At 43.0% G+C, this 22,228-nt stretch overlaps 1 protein-coding gene across 1 annotated transcript; it reads right to left on the reverse strand.

The window, feature by feature from the left end:
- Positions 1–96: 96 nt before the first annotated feature.
- elac2 (elaC ribonuclease Z 2) lies at positions 97–21,301 on the reverse strand. The gene is made up of 24 exons (XM_058404577.1): positions 20,838–21,301; positions 18,919–18,969; positions 18,763–18,833; positions 18,573–18,637; positions 16,101–16,158; positions 15,930–15,998; positions 10,182–10,307; positions 10,018–10,073; positions 9,877–9,935; positions 9,718–9,790; positions 9,450–9,562; positions 8,897–8,995; positions 8,252–8,390; positions 8,026–8,111; positions 6,702–6,828; positions 6,232–6,323; positions 6,015–6,153; positions 5,752–5,790; positions 5,556–5,665; positions 4,983–5,082; positions 4,758–4,878; positions 4,372–4,450; positions 1,498–1,642; positions 97–691 (listed from the first exon to the last, which is right to left on the reverse strand). Exons 1-24 carry the CDS (start codon positions 21,113–21,115, stop codon positions 464–466), a joined length of 2,523 nt encoding a protein of 840 aa, XP_058260560.1. The 5' UTR covers positions 21,116–21,301; the 3' UTR covers positions 97–463.
- Between the last annotated feature and the right edge of the window lie 927 nt (positions 21,302–22,228).

Consider the following 22,228-nt stretch of genomic DNA (forward strand, 5'->3'; position numbering starts at 1 on the left):
TCTGGACACTACAGTGATTAAAGCAGACCAGAATCTGGACACTACAGTGATTAAAGCAGACCAGAATCTGGACACTACAGTGATTAAAGCAGACCACAAAGATAAGTAGGACTTTATTTCCTGCTTCAAATCTCAACAGCTTATCCAGTGTAGCTCCAGCTGCTTCTTCACTACAAACTAATCTTCTGAGAAGTTCTCCATCAGATCCATGTGTTTATTATTTAAAAAAAAACAGGCTAATTTTTAATGCATAAATAAGAGAATATGAGGAACAGAACAGAGAAACCAGTCAGGAAACTAAATCAGTTCATCACAATCATCACACAAAATGCAGAACATCCACAGCTCTGTTAATCTTCATCACTGTCCTGATATCTCCAGGCTGAAGCTCCACTGGTCCAGCTAAACTGTCATTCCTTTCCCACTGGCCAAATCCGATCCAAAGCTCCGCCCTCGTCCGAGTTCAGGTGGTTTTTATTCGTTTGCAGGCCGGTTCGTGGTCAGGGTCATCTTTTTCTTGTTTAGCCCCTCCCCCTTCTCCGGGCTCACAGTTTAGCTCCGCCCCCATGCCCCTTCCCGCCCTAAGCTCTCTCCGTCCTCGCCTCTCCTCCATTTCCTCAATCTCCTCGGCGAACAGAGCCTTCAGAGGCGCCAGGAGGCGTGGGAGAATCCGGAAATCTCCGAACCGGATCTGGAATTAAATTACAATTAAAAATCAGACTTCATAAAAGACACTACTGAGAACACAGGGGGAGATATGAGGGGGTATTAAGGTGGGCAGAGGGTAACAAGGACAAAGGTGTGAGGTAGGAATTGATGTAAGATAAAGTTTCAACACAAGAAAGGGGTGTATGAGGCGAGTGAGGTAGAAGGTAAGGGATCATTAAGGTAAATGAGGTAGGAAGTACAGTGGCATGTGAGGTAATGAGGTTAAAAAAATGCAAGGGGGTATATTGAGGCATAACGTAAGGGTTTTATGAGGTGAAGTGGAATGGAAAAAGAAGAAAGAATTGAGGCAAGGGAAACTAAGAGGTTATGAGGTTATAGTGGTAAAGGGGGTAAGTTATGAGGTAAAGGGGTAATGAGGTAAGAGGGGTAATAGGTAAGAGTGTATAAGTAAAGGGGGGACATGGTGAGGGTATTGATGGAGGTATAAATCAAGAGGGCTATGAGGTAAGGGGGGACGAGGCAAGGGGTTATGATGCCAGATTGTACTAAGTAACTAGAGATAAAGTGAGGTGGTAATAAGGTAAAAGATAATGGGTAATGGAGCAAGACGGGTACAAGGTAAAGAAAAATGAGGCAACAAGGTAACTGGGTATTAGGTGAAAGGGTAATTAGTTGAGGGTGTGAGGCGAGAGGGTAACAGGACGAGGAGGGTACAGGCCAGAGAGGTTAGGAGGTGTGAGGTGAGAGAAGGAATGAAACAAGGGGGTAAGAAAGGAAGGGATACAAAGTGAAGAAGGGTAACAAGGTGAGAATATGTTGCCTCCTCACTCTCATGTGGTCGAAGGCCACGCCCACACGCTGGTTAAAGTCGGAGCTGAAGAGCGGGATCTTGGCGTATCGCTGACTGAAGTGGTTCAACATGATAAACTCAGCGTTCATACTCATCCCCGTTCCAATGGCCTGAGACGTCGTACTACAGGAGGGAACACACACACACAGATAAATATATACATACATATACACACACACACACACACACACACACACACACACACACACAAATATATACATACATATACACACACACAAATACACACACACACACACACAGAAATATATACATACATATACACACACACAAATACACACACACACACAGATAAATATATACATACATATACACAAATACACACACAGAAATATATACATACAAATACACACACACACACAAATATATACATACATATACACACACACAAATGCACACACACACACAAATATATACATACATATACACACACAAATACACACACAGAAATATATACATACATATACACACACACAAATACACACACACAAATATATACATACATATACACACACACAAATACACACACAGAAATATATACATACATATACACACACACAAATACACACACACACACAGATAAATATATACATACATATACACACACAAATACACACACACACACACACACACAAATATATACATACATATACACACACACAAATACACACACACAGAAATATATACATACATATACACACACACAAACACACACACACACACACACACACACACACAAATATATACATACATATACACACACACAAATACACACACACACACAAATATATACATACATATACACACACACACAAATACACACACAGAAATATATACATACATATACACACACACAAATACACACACACACACAGATAAATATATACATACATATACACACACAAATACACACACACACACACACACAAATATATACATACATATACACACACACAAATACACACACACAGAAATATATACATACATATACACACACACAAATACACACACACACACAAATATATACATACATATACACACACACAAATACACACACAGAAATATATACATACATATACACACACACACAAATACACACACACACAGATAAATATATACATACATATACACACACAAATACACACACACACACACACACACAAATATATACATACATATACACACACACAAATACACACAGAAATATATACATACATATACACACACACAAATACACACACACACACACACAAATATATACATACATATACACACACACAAATACACACACACACACACACACACAAATACACACAGATAAATACTGTATATATACACACAAATATACACACAAATATATACACACACAATCACAGAAATATACACACAAATATATATATATATATATACACACACACACATATACACACAGATAAATATAACCCTAACCCTAGGCCTTCACTGGTGTCCTTCCTGAATTAATCCACCTCTATACCATCATGATGCCACCACGGGCGTCGCCTGGCCATTTTCTACTCAGCCCTCCTAAAATTCTGTGATTCTCCATAAACTCTACACAAATTGATCTCCTCAGTCCCCTTTAAATTTCATATGAAAACTCCGGCAGACTTCGGCTCCTCCCCGTCTTTCAGCGTGTTCTTCAATCCGCAGACCGCGGCGTCGCAGAGCGAGGATCAGAGGACAAGTGTGTGTGAGTGTGTGTGTGTGAGTGTGTGTGTGAGTGTGTGTGTGTGTGTGTGTGTGCGAGTGTGTGATCAGGAAGACTCGTATTTGTCTTGTTCAGTACTCAAATGTTATACACATCTGTGCAATACAGTGGAATGCTGCAATAAGTTTACCATCCTACCCTGTTAGTCAAACCTTTATTTTATTTATTTATTTTTTACTATTATACCCTCATTGGGCGCTGAGCCCCCCTTTAAATAAAAAATTTAGAATCGCCCCTAGACGCCACGGCAACTGCAAACTGCAATCTCCGCAGGACGCAGCATCTGAAATGAGACGCAGAGAATACAGAAACAATGTATATGGGCGGGTCGCTGCCTCTGACTACTCCAATTATCCAATCAGAGGACGGGAAATTGCTGACGTAATCGTATGCCTGCTAGATGGCCCCAGCGACGCCAACTCGAAATCTGATTGGTTAATGGAACAATTTCATTGCCACTTATTTTAAGCTCCGGGAGCCTGCAATATTGATTCTGAAGGCCTGAAGGCAGATTTCTTTCACCCTGGCAACACATGATGTCATCCACTGGCTGAAATATGATTGGATAAATACTCATCATAAATATACACTACTGGAAACAGCGCAACCGAGAGAAAAACTATGAAATGTAGAGAATAGACTATTGGGAATAATTTAATACACATTCAGGGAAAAATATGTTAAATATATTAAAATGCAAGTCAGTGATTCAGATCACTGCAGTTTAGGTCAGCAGAGAAGGACTTGCTGGCCCTGACCTGGTCCACACATACACACACACAGATAATTATATATATATATATATATATATATATATATATATATATATATATATATATATATATATATATATATATATATATATATATATATACATATACACACATACATACACACACACAATTACAGATTATATATATATATATATATATATATATATATATATATATATATATATATATATATATATATATATATATATATACACATACCACACACACACACACGGACACACACACTGTTGGGAAAGCACATGTCCTCCACTGTGCCATATTTGTGTATGTATACAATTGGGGTGTGTGGGTGTGTGTGTGTGTGTGTGTACCTATGCCTTTTCTCCATGGCCTCCTCTTCCATGCCATCCTCCAGTGTTGCCTCATGGATTAGCAATGTCGCATTCTTTCCTGCAAAACAAACACCCGAGCGCGCGCGCACACACACAATTTCAGAGTAATGAGTCACTGCTGGCTCTGTAATGCAGAGGTAGTGATGGAGTGCATGTGTCTCTCTGGAGTTGTTAGTGGAGATTGGGCTGATCAATAACGGTGTGTGTGTGTGTGTGTGTGTGTGTGTGTGTGTGTGTGTGTGAGTGATAGAGCGAGAGAAGCACACCTCACAAACACACCACAGCTTTAAACACAGTCTGGTTTAATCAATAGAGCTGAAACAGGACAAAGTGTGTGTGTGTGTGTGTGTGTGTGTGTGTCTCACCCATCTGTGCGAGTGTGTCACATGGCATGGTATCTCCAGAGAAGACAAGCTGCCAGCCAGACTGATGGGTCAAACTACAGGCGTACGCGTTCTTACAGTGCCGCACCAAACACGTCTGAAACTGTCACCACCACACACACACACACACACACACACACACACACACAGCTCTTAAAACCACACATGACTAATACACTTTATTGTGATGGAGTATTAGCGCTCTACCTTAGTGAGGTCGTTCCTCTTCAGCAGACTCTGAATGAAGGATTTGGTCTTGAACTTGGGCACTTCAGCTCCCTCACACAGACACTTCGCAGGGATGAAGCTGAAAAGAACACACACACACACACACATTAACTCTAGAGCTCTAACCAACTACATGAACTTTAGAGCTCTGACCAAATTCTAGAGCCACTGCATAGACCTCCACATGAGTCCTGACCCACTGCATAAACTCTAGAACCTTGATCAACTGTATTAACGTTACAGCCTTAACCATCAGGTATTAACTCTAGAACCTTGAATAACTATTAAATCTAGAGCCTTGAGCCAGTTTTAACTCTAAAGCCTTAACTCTAGAACTTTGACCCACTGTGTTAACTCTAGAGCCTTGACCATTTGCACTAACTCTAGGATCTTGACCCACTGTGTTAACTCTAGAGCCTTGACCACCTGTGTTAACTCTAGCCTAGCCTTTACCAGCTTTCCGCTGTGATTATTTGAGAACCCTGACCTCCAACGACTACTCTACTCGAATGTGTGTGTATAATGTGGTGTGGTTTAGGACGGCGCCCTCACTTGACATGGCTGAGGATCTCCTGGCAGTGATCGTGGTACTGATTGAGCCAGGTCATGATCTGAGCAGGAGCTACCAGGTACACTGGAGTAAAGGCTTTACCCATGATCCTCTGCAGGGAGACGGAGAGACCATCATTTACTCAACACGGATACATCAGTGGGTTTAGAGGGGTTACAGAATAATAAGTGCACTTACCAGAGCGCGCTCTCTCTGCAGCAGCAGGTTAATCAGTCCCTGTGAATGAAACACAACAAACATGGAAACATGTGTCTGTGATTTAGCATCACACTAGTCACAGACATGAAGAGTAGCAGTGGATATTAGCTATATTAGCAATATTAGCTAGACATATGATGGAGAGCGTCAGTGGATATTAGCAATATATTCAATATTAGCTAGATATATGAGTGAATAATAAGTAAATTGTTGAATAATAAGCACACACACACACGACTCACCGTGTGATGATCCGCGTGAATATGAGACACAAACACTGTGGATAACTTGGCCAGCATCTCATCCACACCGTTACCATACTGACGACACAACTGTCCAAATGTGCCTTCACCACAGTCCAACAGCAGAGACTGGGTGGAACTACCACACACACACACACACGGTTTCAACAGTTAGAACGTAAACACACACACACAATCCATCACAGTGTAACAGTACCTGATGTTAACCAGGGTTCCGCTGACGTTCCTGATCTTCATGGGCAGAGCTGATCCTGTCCCCAAAAACACCACCTCAGGGTAGCGCTCGACCTTACCTACACACACACACACACACACTAGATAAGCACACCGCTAAATCTGAAACTCTGCAATTAAAAACTTAGTTCAAGTTTAAATCTATCAGCTCTAGATGAATAAAATGTGAGGTCCGGAGTCTAAACTGGACGATGGAGCAGACTGATGTAGATGTTTATGTTCTGATCCGAGTTCTGGGACTGAGACCGGATGAAAGAATGCAGCTGTAATCACACACAGTGAGGCCGAGCACGCAGACGTGAACGAGTGAACGAGGGTCAGCTGAGGCCAGGGCTGAGAAAATGAAACGTCACCAAACATCAGTCTTCCTGTCCATCTCTCTCTCTCTCTCTCTATCTGTCTCTCCATCTCTCCGTGTGGATGGATGATGACCTTACCGGACAGCACGGCAGAGTCGGTGGTCTGGAAGTGTTTACACTCCTCCACTTCCTGCAGGAAATTTGGCACCTCTGCCGCCTCCTTAATGAATTCCTCTTGGTCACAGGTGGGGATGGCATCACTACACACACACACACACACACACACACACATATCTGAGCAGTCCTGACAGAAACCTAATAGCTTAAAGCCACTGAAGCCAATCCGTCCAATCCGTCATCTATTTGGAGACAAATGTGTTGAGACAGAGAGAAATGTATCTAATAAAACGTCTTTCTCCCGAAAATCAGCTCTGCCTGGGGACAGGAGTCAAGTTTAACACCTTCTCTGGACTCTCTGAAGTCCTGCTAGACAAGCGGAATATAGAATCTGCACTTAAATTCATTTGCCTGTGTGTGTGTGTTCTGTAAATCGAGTGTAACTTTAAGTAGCAAAATTGCACATTAATGTATATTGTTCTAAATTAGAGTAACACTGGGGTCTAGAATTTAAACTCTAGATTAAAATCTGGAGAATGTTTTTCTAGACTCTAGGGTTACAAGTTTCAAATCAGGGTTAATCTAATCTGGGGTCTGGAATATAGACTTTATTGGCAAAAGTATTGGGACACCCCTCCAAATCACTGAGTTCAGGTGTTGTTTTTCAGGGGTTGGGCTCGGCCCCTTAGTTCCAGTGAAAGGAACTCTTAATGCTTCAGCTTCATACCAAGGCATTTTGGACAATTTCATGTTCTTTGTGGGAACAGTTTGGGGATGACCCCTTCCTGTTCCAACATGACTGCACACCAGTGACCAAAGCAAGGTCCATAAAGACATGGATGCTTGTCTTCAATGTCTCTTCAAAGACACTGAAGCTGTTATAGCTGTAAAGGGCAGAACAACTCCATATTACATTCATGTGCATGGAAAGGCAGACGTCCCAAAACTTTTGGCAATACAGTGCACATTGTGACTGGTGTGATAATCAGAGAGTCTGATCAGACGGCGGTCTGAAATATGAACTCGGAACTGGGATTTTTAACTGGAGATCAGAACAATCCAGAGTCTGGACTTTAAACTGCAGATTATTCTAGATGAATGTAATCTGGTGTCTGAGACTCGAGATTTCTTTAGCTGAGCATAATCTGGGTTATGGAGCTGAAACTTCTGGAAGTTAATGTCTAGATTACTCGAGATGATCAGGATCTAGAGTCTGGAGTATTAAGACGTGATTAGTGTCTGAAGTCTGGAAATTAAGTTCTGGATTTTGGAATAAGAAGCTTTAACCCGGTGCAGTGTGGATGAACTAGTCCAGATTAGATTATTCTGAGAACTCTCACCGCTGCCACTCGGCTTTGGGTCTGAGCTGGAACTTGAGCAGACACTCGGCTCTGATGTTGGGGACCTGCAGCGCAGCCTGAGACTCCTACAAACAAACAGAGGGATCAACGAGTAAACAAAGCACTGATCCGCTCTCCTATTCCAGCTGTACTTGTTGACACGGAGGTTTAAACGTCCTGCAGCTACGTGACGTGATGTTAGGTGAGAGTCGTGACTCCGCTGTACCTTGGAGGTGTAGTGCTGCAGCTCGGGGAAGATGTCCGAGTGGATCAGGTTCAGCTGCGTTTGGATCTTGTGGCTGCGGACGTTGTGGATGGTGGAGACCTGCTCGTTCATGATCACGTGCTCCGTACTGTGGGAGAACCTGACACACACACACACACACCTGATTTTTGAAGTATCTTCACTCAATAACAGAGACTACTAAAGCTCTGGAGTTACCACGGCAACCGACCCTGGCCATGATGAATGAATGAATAAATAAATAAAACCTCAAGTTTGATCTTTTTCACTAAGCAAATCATAGCAAGTGAAGATGAACAGATTTACACATTTAAACACGGACGTGTGTGATGGAGATCCTTCATTAAGTTCACTGCGTTTATTTAACAAGATCAGACTGTTCTAGAAACTAGCAACACTGGGGGCGGGGCTCTGTGGGGTTGTTTCTACAGGCGGAGCTCACTGCCTGATCTTTAACAGCCTGAAGAACACAGCTGTCTGGTTTCAGAGCTGAAATAGACACAATACCATAACACACTCATGAACAGATACCACGTTAATGTAGAACTGCTGGAGACTGGGTAAGACTCTGTGTGTGTGTGTGTGTGTGTGTGTGTGAATAAACATATCCTCTTAAAGAGACAGTACCTCTCCATCCAGCACTGGTACTCTGGTGTTTTCAGCACTGACTCCGGTGTCATGTGCACCACCAGGACTGCAGCACCCTCCGAACCCCCGCTCTGATACCTAACACACACACACACAGAGGTAGGTTTGAGATATTAACATCTGGATCCAGGTGCAGGGGAAGAGGATATACATGGTTGCTACGGCGACCTGAATATCTTTGGCCTGTTCAGTTTTATTTTCACTTCATAATAAATTTCGTCACAGACTTTATTATAACTGTGCTTCCTGTTTGTTTGTTTGTTTATTTTTAGGCTATTAGGCTATAAGGCTATGTTTGTGGGCTGACGCTGCAATAACAACACAAGTTCATCCAAAACTGAGTGAATTCATCAAATCATGTAGAAAAACGTACACAATGACGAAAAGATCTGGGACCAAGAAGCGAGCCTTGAGGGACACCTGAAAGTTTTCCAGGTTGATCAACACCAATCCAACACGAGATTTAGTCTGTTACTTTTTGTTTTTTTAAGTGTTTAATTTAAGGGTCGAGGCTAAGTGAAGATGACGTCACCTAGCGAGGATCTGACTGGTGCAGAGCGGCTGAAGGAACTCTTCAGAGGGACAGTCGATCACCAGGAACACAGAACCCGGATCAGCTGGAGTACACACTTCATCTGGCTGAATCTGAGACACACACACACACACACACACACAGAGACACACAAAAGAATTAAGTGTTAAAAAGTAGAGATTTAACATAGGTAGGTGAAGCTAACACGCTAATGCTAATCATGAGATGGATAACACACACAGATTATGGGGTAAATGCAGGATTTTACCTCCTTGCCCTCATAGGTGATGCTTTTCCCTTCCTTTAGCGTGGATATGAGCGGGCCGATGGCCGCCGTTCCTCTGAGAGTGAACCACAGATCAGTTTTAGGGACCGACACCAGCACCGTTACACACACACACATACATACACATATAGAAACACTCACACAGGAAGTCCCAGCTCTTTGGCTTTGTTCACCAGGAAGTTGCCTTTTTTTGGGTGAAGCTGTGAGTGAACACAAGAGTGAGGAATCAGAGCCTTCACTCATGACATAAAGACAGGAAGTGATGTCACCAAACATTATTACCTTACACACGTAGGCCACCACCAGCGAGGGGTCTCGCATGCTGCTCTCTCTCCGTTCTAACATTAACACACACACACACAGCTAAACGAAATGTCCATGTCCAGGATTATATGAGTGTTATGAACGTGTTATAAACAGTATTAGAACACAGCCCGTGTCAGTACCTGGACTTTCTGAGCCGTCGCTCTCTCTCTCCTCACACTCGTCTTTCTGCCACAGCTCCTTCCGCTGGCCACGCCCATTGCCACTCCCACCACTGCCACGCCTCATCCGCTCTGAACTCTGCCCAGCTACACACACACAAATGATGAGTGTGTACGAGTGATGTGTGTATAAGAGTGATGTGTGTGTGTGTAGGAGTGATGTGTGTGTGTGTAGGAGTGACGTGTGTATAAGAGTGATGTGTGTGTGTGTAGGAGTGACGTGTGTATAAGAGTGATGTGTGTGTGTGTAGGAGTGACGTGTGTATAAGAGTGATGTGTGTGTGTGTAGGAGTGATGTGTGTATAAGAGTGACGTGTGTATAAGAGTGATGTGTGTGTGTATAAGAGTGACGTGTGTATAAGAGTGATGTGTGTGTGTATAAGAGTGACGTGTGTATAAGAGTGATGTGTGTGTGTATAAGAGTGACGTGTGTATAAGAGTGATGTGTGTGTGTGTAGGAGTGACGTGTGTATAAGAGTGATGTGTGTGTGTGTAGGAGTGACGTGTGTATAAGAGTGATGTGTGTGTGTGTAGGAGTGACGTGTGTATAAGAGTGATGTGTGTGTGTGTAGGAGTGACGTGTGTATAAGAGTGATGTGTGTGTGTGTAGGAGTGACGTGTGTATAAGAGTGATGTGTGTGTGTGTAGGAGTGACGTGTGTATAAGAGTGATGTGTGTGTGTGTAGGAGTGACGTGTGTATAAGAGTGATGTGTGTGTGTGTAGGAGTGACGTGTGTATAAGAGTGATGTGTGTGTGTGTAGGAGTGACGTGTGTATAAGAGTGACGTGTGTGTGTATAAGAGTGACGTGTGTATAAGAGTGATGTGTGTGTGTATAAGAGTGACGTGTGTATAAGAGTGATGTGTGTGTGTATAAGAGTGACGTGTGTATAAGAGTGATGTGTGTATAAGAGTGACGTGTGTATAAGAGTGATGTCACTGTAGGAGTGATGTGTGTATAAGAGTGATGTGTGTGTGTGTAGGAGTGATGTGTGTGTGTGTAGGAGTGATGTGTGTATAAGAGTGATGTGTGTGTGTGTAGGAGTGATGTGTGTATAAGAGTGATGTGTGTGTGTAGGAGTGATGTGTGTATAAGAGTGATGTGTGTGTGTGTGTAGGAGTGATGTGTGTATAAGAGTGATGTGTGTGTGTGTAGGAGTGATGTGTGTATAAGAGTGATGTGTGTGTGTGTAGGAGTGATGTGTGTATAAGAGTGATGTGTGTGTGTAGGAGTGATGTGTGTATAAGAGTGACGTGTGTGTGTGTGTAGGAGTGATGTGTGTATAAGAGTGACGTGTGTGTGTGTAGGAGTGATGTGTGTGTAAGAGTGATGTGTGTGTGTATAAGAGTGATGTGTGTATAAGAGTGATGTGTGTGTGTGTAGGAGTGATGTGTGTATAAGAGTGATGTGTGTGTGTGTAGGAGTGATGTGTGTATAAGAGTGATGTGTGTGTGTGTAGGAGTGATGTGTGTATAAGAGTGATGTGTGTGTGTGTAGGAGTGATGTGTGTATAAGAGTGATGTGTGTGTGTGTAGGAGTGATGTGTGTATAAGAGTGATGTGTGTGTGTGTAGGAGTGATGTGTGTATAAGAGTGATGTGTGTGTGTAGGAGTGATGTGTGTATAAGAGTGATGTGTGTGTGTGTAGGAGTGATGTGTGTATAAGAGTGATGTGTGTGTGTGTGTAGGAGTGATGTGTGTATAAGAGTGATGTGTGTGTGTGTGTAGGAGTGATGTGTGTATAAGAGTGATGTGTGTGTGTGTAGGAGTGATGTGTGTATAAGAGTGATGTGTGTGTGTGTAGGAGTGATGTGTGTATAAGAGTGATGTGTGTGTGTGTAGGAGTGATGTGTGTATAAGAGTGATGTGTGTGTGTGTAGGAGTGATGTGTGTATAAGAGTGATGTGTGTGTGTGTAGGAGTGATGTGTGTATAAGAGTGATGTGTGTGTGTGTAGGAGTGATGTGTGTATAAGAGTGATGTGTGTGTGTGTAGGAGTGATGTGTGTATAAGAGTGATGTGTGTGTGTGTAGGAGTGATGTGTGTATAAGAGTGATGTGTGTGTGTGTAGGAGTGATGTGTGTATAAGAGTGATGTGTGTGTGTGTAGGAGTGATGTGTGTATAAGAGTGATGTGTGTGTGTGTAGGAGTGATGTGTGTATAAGAGTGATGTGTGTGTGTGTAGGAGTGATGTGTGTATAAGAGTGATGTGTGTGTGTGTAGGAGTGATGTGTGTATAAGAGTGATGTGTGTGTGTGTAGGAGTGATGTGTGTATAAGAGTGATGTGTGTGTGTGTAGGAGTGATGTGTGTATAAGAGTGATGTGTGTGTGTGTAGGAGTGATGTGTGTATAAGAGTGATGTGTGTGTGTGTAGGAGTGATGTGTGTATAAGAGTGATGTGTGTGTGTGTAGGAGTGATGTGTGTATAAGAGTGATGTGTGTGTGTGTAGGAGTGATGTGTGTATAAGAGTGATGTGTGTGTGTGTAGGAGTGATGTGTGTATAAGAGTGATGTGTGTGTGTGTAGGAGTGATGTGTGTATAAGAGTGATGTGTGTGTGTGTAGGAGTGATGTGTGTATAAGAGTGATGTGTGTGTGTGTAGGAGTGATGTGTGTATAAGAGTGACGTGTGTGTGTGTAGGAGTGATGTGTGTATAAGAGTGACGTGTGTGTGTGTAGGAGTGATGTGTGTGTAAGAGTGATGTGTGTGTGTGTAGGAGTGATGTGTGTGTAAGAGTGATGTGTGTGTAGGAGTGATGAGTGTGTGTGTAAGAGTGATGTGTGTGTGCGTGTAGGAGTGATGAGTGTGTGTAGGAGTGATGTGTGTGTGTGTAGGAGTGATGTGTGTATAAGAGTGATGTGTGTGTGTGTAGGAGTGATGTGTGTATAAGAGTGATGTGTGTGTGTGTAGGAGTGATGTGTGTATAAGAGTGATGTGTGTGTGTGTAGGAGTGATGTGTGTGTAAGAGTGATGTGTATGTAGGAGTGATGAGTGTGTGTGTAGGAGTGATGAGTGTGTGTGTAGGAGTGATGTGTGTAACAGTGATGTGTGTGTAGGAGTGATGAGTGTGTGTGTAGGAGTGATGAGTGTGTGTGTAGGAGTGATGTGTGTAACAGTGATGTGTGTGTAGGAGTGATGAGTGTGTGTGTAGGAGTGATGAGTGTGTGTAGGAGTGATGAGTGTGTGTGTAGGAGTGATGAGTGTGTGTGTAGGAGTGATGAGTGTGTGTGTAGGAGTGATGAGTGTGTGTGTAGGAGTGATGTGTGTAACAGTGATGTGTGTGTAGGAGTGATGTGTGTGTGTAGGAGTGATGTGTGTGTAGGAGTGATGTGAGTTTGTGTAGGAGTGATGTGAGTGTGTGTGTAGGAGTGATGTGAGTGTGTGTAGGAGTGATGAGTGTGTGTGTAGGAGTGATGTGTGTAACAGTGATGTGTGTGTAGGAGTGATGTGTGTGTGTAGGAGTGATGTGTGTGTAGGAGTGATGTGAGTTTGTGTAGGAGTGATGTGAGTGTGTGTGTAGGAGTGATGTGAGTGTGTGTGTAGGAGTGATGAGAGTGTGTGTAGGAGTGATGTGAGTGTGTGTAGGAGTGATGTGAGTGTGTGTAGGAGTGATGAGAGTGTGTAGGAGTGATGAGTGTGTGTAGGAGTGATGTGAGTGTGTGTAGGAGTGATGTGAGTGTGTGTAGGAGTGATGTGAGTGTGTAGGAGTGATGTGAGTGTGTGTAGGAGTGATGTGAGTGTGTGTAGGAGTGATGTGAGTGTGTGTAGGAGTGATGTGAGTGTGTAGGAGTGATGTGAGTGTGTAGGAGTGATGTGAGTGTGTAGGAGTGATGTGAGTGTGTAGCAGTGATGAGTGTGTGTGTAGGAGTGATGAGTGTGTGTAGGAGTGATGAGTGTGTGTAGGAGTGATGTGAGTGTGTGTGTAGGAGTGTGTGCGTAGGAGTGATGAGTGTGTGTAGGAGTGATGTGAGCGTGTGTGCAGGAGTGATGTGAGTGTGTGTGTAGGAGTGATGAGTGTGTGCGTGTAGGAGTGATGAGTGTGTGCGTGTAGGAGTGATGAGTGTGTGCGTGTAGGAGTGATGAGTGTGTGCGTGTAGGAGTGATGAGTGTGTGTAGGAGTGATGTGTGTGTGTGTAGGAGTGATGTGAGTGTGTGTGTAGGAGTGATGAGTGTATGTAGGAGTGATGAGTGTGTGTAGGAGTGATGTGAGTGTGTGTGTAGGAGTGATGAGTGTATGTAGGAGTGATGAGTGTGTGTAGGAGTGATGTGAGTGTGTGTGTAGGAGTGATGAGTGTGTGTGTGTAGGAGTGATGGGTGTGTGTGTGTAGGAGTGATGAGTGTGTGTGTAGGAGTGATGAGTGTATGTAGGAGTGATGAGTGTGTGTGTGTAGGAGTGATGTGTGTAGGAGTGATGTGTGTGTAGGAGTGATGAGTGTGTGTGTAGGAGTGATGAGTGTATGTAGGAGTGATGAGTGTGTGTGTAGGAGTGATGAGTGTGTGTGTAGGAGTGATGTGTGTAACAGTGATGTGTGTGTAGGAGTGATGAGTGTGTGCGTGTAGGAGTGATGAGTGCATGTGTAGGAGTGATGTGAGTGTGTGTAGGAGTGATGAGTGTGTGTAGGAGTGATGAGCGTGTGTGTAGGAGTGATGTGAGTGTGTGTAGGAGTGATGTGAGTGTGTGTGTAGGAGTGATGTGAGTGTGTGTGTAGGAGTGATGTGAGTGTGTGTGTAGGAGTGATGAGTGTGTGTAGGAGTGATGAGTGTGTGTGTGTAGGAGTGATGAGTGTGTGTGTAGGAGTGATGTGTGTAGCAGTGATGAGTGTGTGTAGCAGTGATGAGTGTGTGTGTAGGAGTGATGAGTGTATGTAGGAGTGATGAGTGTGTGTAGGAGTGATGAGTGTGTGTGTAGGAGTGATGTGTGTAACAGTGATGTGTGTGTAGGAGTGATGAGTGTGTAGGAGTGATGAGTGTGTGTGTGTAGGAGTGATGAGTGTGTAGGAGTGATGAGTGTGTGTGTGTAGGAGTGATGAGTGTGTAGGAGTGATGAGTGTGTGTGTGTAGGAGTGATGAGTGTGTGTAGGAGTGATGAGTGTATGTAGGAGTGATGAGTGTGTGTAGGAGTGATGAGTGTATGTAGGAGTGATGAGTGTGTGTGTAGGAGTGATGAGTGTATGTAGGCGTGATGAGTGTATGTAGGAGTGATGAGTGTATGTAGGAGTGATGAGTGTATGTAGGAGTGATGAGTGTGTGTGTAGGAGTGATGAGTGTATGTAGGCGTGATGAGTGTATGTAGGAGTGATGAGTGTATGTAGGAGTGATGAGTGTATGTAGGAGTGATGAGTGTGTGTGTAGGAGTGATGAGTGTGTGTGTAGGAGTGATGAGTGTGTGTGTAGGAGTGATGAGTGTATGTAGGCGTGATGAGTGTATGTAGGAGTGATGAGTGTATGTAGGAGTGATGAGTGTATGTAGGAGTGATGAGTGTGTGTGTAGGAGTGATGAGTGTATGTAGGAGTGATGAGTGTGTGTGTAGGAGTGATGAGTGTGTGTAGGAGTGATGAGTGTATGTAGGAGTGATGAGTGTGTGCGTAGGAGTGATGAGTCTATGTAGGCGTGATGAGTCTATGTAGGCGTGATGAGTCTATGTAGGCGTGATGAGTCTATGTAGGCGTGATGAGTCTATGTAGGAGTGATGTGTACTTGCACACTAACCGAATAAGGGCACTTGGTTGACAGTCATGGTGTCATCTCTATACTCAGGCTCAGTGTACGGTCTCACTGCTGCATTCAGTAAACACACACACACACACCTTTTAAAACATTTTAAACTATATAAGACAGAACTCACAGTCTCAGATCAGAAGGTCTGGACAGAACTCTTACACAGTCTGATGTCGTCCAGCGGCCCAGAGAAAACTCGGATAGCGTTCAGATATCTCTCCTGAAAAACAAAACAGATAAAGGAATGTCCGCGGCTGCTTTGCTAATGCTAGTTCCTGCGAGTGCTGCAATAAGATTTTCAACTCACTCAGCAGAGTCATTCAGTGAGTCAGTGACTGAATCAGTGAATCGTTTAATAGATTTAACCGAGATTCGCTCTCCTGTTGTTCAGTGAATCAGAGACTGAATCAGTGAATCATTTAGAGTCACTCCTCCTCACATCAGTGAATCAGAGACTGAATTAGTGAATCATTTAGAGAGTCACTTCTCTTCAATTCAGTGAACCAGAGACTGAATCAGTGAATCCTAACGTGCCTAAAGTCGACCACCATCATTCCCGTGCTGAAGAAGTCTCCAGTGTCCTGTCTCAATGATTACCGTCCCGTTGCACTCACACCCATCATCATGAAGTGCTTCAAGAGGCTCGTCATGAGGCACATCAAGAACCTGCTGCCACAGTCACTTGACTCCATGCAGTTTGTGTATTGTCCAAATCGCTCCACAGACGATGCCATCACCACAACCCTCCATCTGGCCCTCACACACCTGGACAATAAAGACACTTACCTACGAATGCTGCTCATTGACTTCAGTTCAGCATTCAACACGATCATTCCTCAGCACCTGATGGAGAAGCTGAGTCTGCTGGGCATCAACACCTCCCTCTGCAACTGGATCCTGGATTTCCTGACTGGAAGTCTTCAGTCAGTCCGGATCGGAAGCAGTATCTCCAGCACCACCACACTGAACACTGGAGCACCTCAGGGCTGTGTGCTCAGTCCACTGCTGTTCACTCTGCTGACTCACGACTGTGCAGCAATGCACAGCTCTAATCATATCATCAAGTTCTCCGATGACATGACCGTGGTGGATCTCATCAGTAAGAACGACGAGTCAGCATATAGAGAGGAGGTGCAATAACTAGCAGCCTGGTGCAGAGACAACAACCTGTCTCTGAATGTCGACAAGACCAAAGAGATGGTTGTTGACTTCAGGAGGGCACAGAGTGACCATTCTCCACTGAACATCGATGAGTCCATCGTGGAGATCGTCAAGAGCACCAAATTCCTTGGTGTTCACCTGGTGGAGGACCTCACCTGGTCACTCAACACCAGCTCCATCACCAGGAAAGCCCAGCAGTGTCTCTACTTCCTGCGAAGGCTGAGGAAGGCTCATCTTCCACCTCCCATCCTAACCACCTTCTACAGAGGGACCATGGAGAGCGTCCTGAGCAGCTGCATCACTGCCTGGTTTGGGAACTGCACCGTCTCGGACCGCAAGACCCTTCAGGGGATAGTGAGGACAGCTGAGAAGATCATCGGAGTCTCTCTTCCCTCTATCACAGACATTTACACTACACACTGCATCCGCAAAGCAAACAGCATTGTGGATGATCCCACACACCCCTCACACACACTCTTACACACCCCACACACCCCTCACACACACTCTTACACACCCCACACACCCCTCACACACACTCTTACACACCCCACACACACACTCTTACACACCCCACACACACACTCTTACACACCCCACACACACACTCTTACACACCCCACACACACACTCTTCACCCTTCTGCCATCCAGAAAGAGGTACCGGAGCATTCGGACCCTCACAACCAGACTGTTAAAGTTTCTTCCCTCAGGTAATCAGGCATCTCAACAGAGAACTGAGCTGAGCTGGACACACACACACACACACACACACGTACAACCAAGATCTGATCTCAGAGGAGAACTGAACTGTGCTGGACACACACACACACACACAAAAAAAAAAAAAAGAACTGAACTGTGCTGGACATAGTCAGACACACACACACTAAATTGTCCTGTTTTCACGCACGTCACTTTACATTTATATATATTTATATTAATCCTGTTTACATGTGTCGCTTTAATATCTACACTCACTGTATACACTGTTCTTTGCACATTGCCTCGTTCATTGCACAAAGTCGGCCTATATGTTGTTTGTCTGCACTGTCCTGTCTTGTCTTGTCTTGTCTTGTCTTCCTGTGCACTTCTGTTGTATGTCTAGTTCTTAAAGACTGCACCTTAAGTATAGTTTAATTTGTTTAGTTTAATTTTAATTTTTAAATTATAGTTTAATTTTTTTTATCTATGTTATAGCTCTATGTTTGTCTGCGTCACTGTACTTTGTCTGTGTTCTGTGTAGCACCTCTGCTCCAGGAGGAACGTTGTTTCACTTCACTGTGTACTGCATCTGATATATATGGTTGAAGTGACAATAAAGCTTCTTTGACTTTGAATCATTTAGAGAGTCTCTTCTCTTCAATTCAGTGAATCAGAGACTGAATCAGTGAATGTTCTTCTGAAGACGCTGTCTTATTTTACATTCGATGCTAAAAGACAATGCGAGGGACAGACAGAAACGTGTACACACCAGCTGTGGAGGTCCGGACATGATGCACTCAGGGACTCCGGTGTCCTTCAGTGTCAGGATCATTCCTGAGAAACAGATCTGGAGTTCAACTCAAAACAACAGACACAGGAACGTGAAAAAAACATGCAGTTATTCTGCTACAATGGTCCTGATTGAGGGATCAGAGTGTTTCCCTGTGTGTGCGTGTTACCTGAAAGTCCTCCTACTGTATCCCAGCTCATGCGAGTCAGGAAGATGTTGTCCAGGCGAGCAGCTCTCAGTCTGAACCATAAACACAGAAACATTTGTGTGTGTGTGTGTGTGTGTGTTACAGTGTGTAATATTGTTCTTCACACACTCGACTCACTTGTGCTCCTGCATCAGTCGTTGTGTTCCTTCTCCACAGTTAAACAGATATCTGGGGGAAATAAAAGTGCAATACTCATGACTGAACCTCATCACTGTGTTTGTTTATTTACTAAACCTGGGGTCAAAGGTCAGAATTAATGAAGTACTGAGGTGTTCACTTCACAGACAAGGACTAAATGATCTGGAACATTCCCTCTGTGCAGCATGTATAGTGTGAAACTCATGACAGTGACTGAGAGACACATGCAGGTATTGGAGCGGCGGTGCTGAGGAGGCTGGACTGAGCTCACAGAGAGGTGGTGGTCACTCCAACAGACGTGTTTTATAAGGATGGTGACGAGAGAAGCATCTCTGGATCAAGGACCACATGGGGAACAGGCTATAATGCACACTGGACACAACCTGCCCTGTGATGAGTGTATGAGTGATGATGATTATTATGATGATAGTGATGATGATGATTATTATGATGATGATGATGACGATTATTATGATGATAGTGATGATGATGATGATTATTATGATGATTATTATGATGATAGTGATGATGATGATGATTATTATGATGATAGTGATGATGATGATGATGATGATGATAGTGATGATGATGATGATTATTATGATGATAGTGATGATGATGATGATGATGATGATGATGATTATTATGATGATAGTGATGATGATCATGATGATTATTATGATGATTATTATGATGATAGTGATGATGATGATGATTATTATGATGATAGTGATGATGATGATGATTATTATGATGATTATTATGATGATTATTATGATGATAGTGATGATGATGATGATTATTATGATGATAGTGATGATGATGATGATGATGATGATGATTATTATGATGATAGTGATGATGATGATGATTATTATGATGATAGTGATGATGATGATGATGATGATGATTATTATGATGATAGTGATGATGATGATGATGATGATGATTATGATGATAGTGATGATCATGATGATGGTGATGATGATGATTATTATGATGATAGTGATGATGATCATGATGATGATGATGATGATGATTATTATGATGATAGTGATGATGATGATTATTATGATGATAGTGATGATGATGATTATTATGATGATAGTGATGATGATGATGATGATTATTATGATGATAGTGATGATCATGATGATGGTGATGATGATGATTATTATGATGATAGTGATGATGATGATAGTGATGATCATGATGATGGTGATGATGATGATTATTATGATGATAGTGATGATGATGATTATTATGATGATAGTGATGATGATGATGATGATTATTATGATGATAGTGATGATCATGATGATGATGATGATTATTATGATGATAGTGATGATGATGATTATTATGATGATAGTGATGATGATTATTATGATGATAGTGATGATGATGATGATGATTATTATGATGATGATGATGATTATTATGATGATAGTGATGATGATGATGATGATTATTATGATGATGATGATGATTATTATGATGATAGTGATGATGATGATTATTATGATGATAGTGATGATGATGATGATTATTATGATGATGATGATGATGATTATTATGATGATAGTGATGATGATGATTATTATGATGATAGTGATGATGATGATGATGATTATTATGATGATGATGATGATTATTATGATGATAGTGATGATGATGATTATTATGATGATAGTGATGATGATGATGATGATTATTATGATGATGATGATGATGATTATTATGATGATAGTGATGATGATTATTATGATGATAGTGATGATGATTATTATGATGATAGTGATGATTATTATTATGATGATAGTGATGATGATGATGATGATGATGATTATGATGATAGTGATGATGATCATGATGGTGATAGTGATGAAGGTTCTTACCGGTTATATTCGGAGAAGACGTATAAGGACGCCCCGTTCTCGCGCGCCCCCGCGCCCACCACCTGTACGTACACGGTGGACGGCCCGTGCAGGTCCGCGTGCTTGCGGCTCTCTCTGGAGCGCACGTGCCGCAGCGTGTCCTTGGGCGGTCTCGGTTTCCGGTTTCTGCCCGCGTCCGTGGCCATGTCAGATCTACACCCGGTCAGAGCAGCGGAGACACGGGGAAAGTTCAGCAGGCGGCATGCAATCTGTCTGCACCGGGTGAAGGCCACGTGCATAATAAACAAACAAACAAACAAACAAACAGTGGCGCGCGCGAGAGAACAGATCAACTCCCTACATGCGCCAATTAAACACTGGTCCAGATGAACACACTTTAATTAAAGTTCAACCCTCTGACTCTCTACAGCGTTACACACGACTGAAGTTGTCATTGCACACGTGACCGAGGATTTTTCTCCCGGCGCCTAGTGATGACGTCACCGATGACCGATTTGACCACTAGGCGTCGCCATCTTTAAAAAAAAACTATTACATTAAACCCATTACCGTATATTTAATTATAATACAATACCCCGATCAGACATAACATTATGACCACCTGCCTAATATTGTGTTGCTGCTGCCATAACAGCCCTGACCTGTCTCCTCCTCCTGCAGAGTTTTGGAGATGCTCTGATCCAGCGGTCTAGACATCACAATTCGTCCCTTCATCAAACTCGCTCAAATCCTTACACTTGTCCATTTTTCCTGCTTCTAACATCAACTTTGAGGACAAAATGTTGACTTGCTGTCTAATATATCCCACCCACTAACAGGTGCCATGATGAGGAGATACTCAGTCTTATTCACTTCACCTGTCACTGCTCACAATGTTATGGCTGATCAGTGTAATATCTACACATGTATTAGGGCTCCGTCTCAAATCACACACACTCTTTGACAGGATTCTATACAGCAGTAGGTATGGAGTGGTGTCTGTCCTCATGAGTCCGTGTTAGAAGTGTAGTGTCCATGCTCTTTAGATATTAAATAAAAGATAGCTACAGAGAGCAGTGTGACAGACCGCGTGTTACATGTGGAACTGAAACTCAGGAACTCTAGCGGACTGCCACCAGGGGGCAACAGAGACACTTCAGCTTTACTGTTACACCTCTGACCACTGCAAGGCCATGACCTCAATCTCTCTCTCTCTCTTTTACTCTTTCCTTTTCTCTGTATGTTTGTCTCTCTCTCCCCCACTGTCTGTCTTTTACTCTCTTTCCTTTTCTCTGTGTTTGTCTGCTTCTCTATCCGTCTCCTTCTCTCTCTCTGTCTCTATTACTCTCTCTCTCTGTCTGTCTGTCTCTTTCTTTCTCTCTCTCTCTCTCTCTCTCTCTCTCTCTCTCTCT

The sequence above is a fragment of the Hemibagrus wyckioides genome, linkage group LG12 (genome assembly GCF_019097595.1).
Source record: "Hemibagrus wyckioides isolate EC202008001 linkage group LG12, SWU_Hwy_1.0, whole genome shotgun sequence".
In the NCBI taxonomy this organism is placed as follows: domain Eukaryota; kingdom Metazoa; phylum Chordata; class Actinopteri; order Siluriformes; family Bagridae; genus Hemibagrus; species Hemibagrus wyckioides.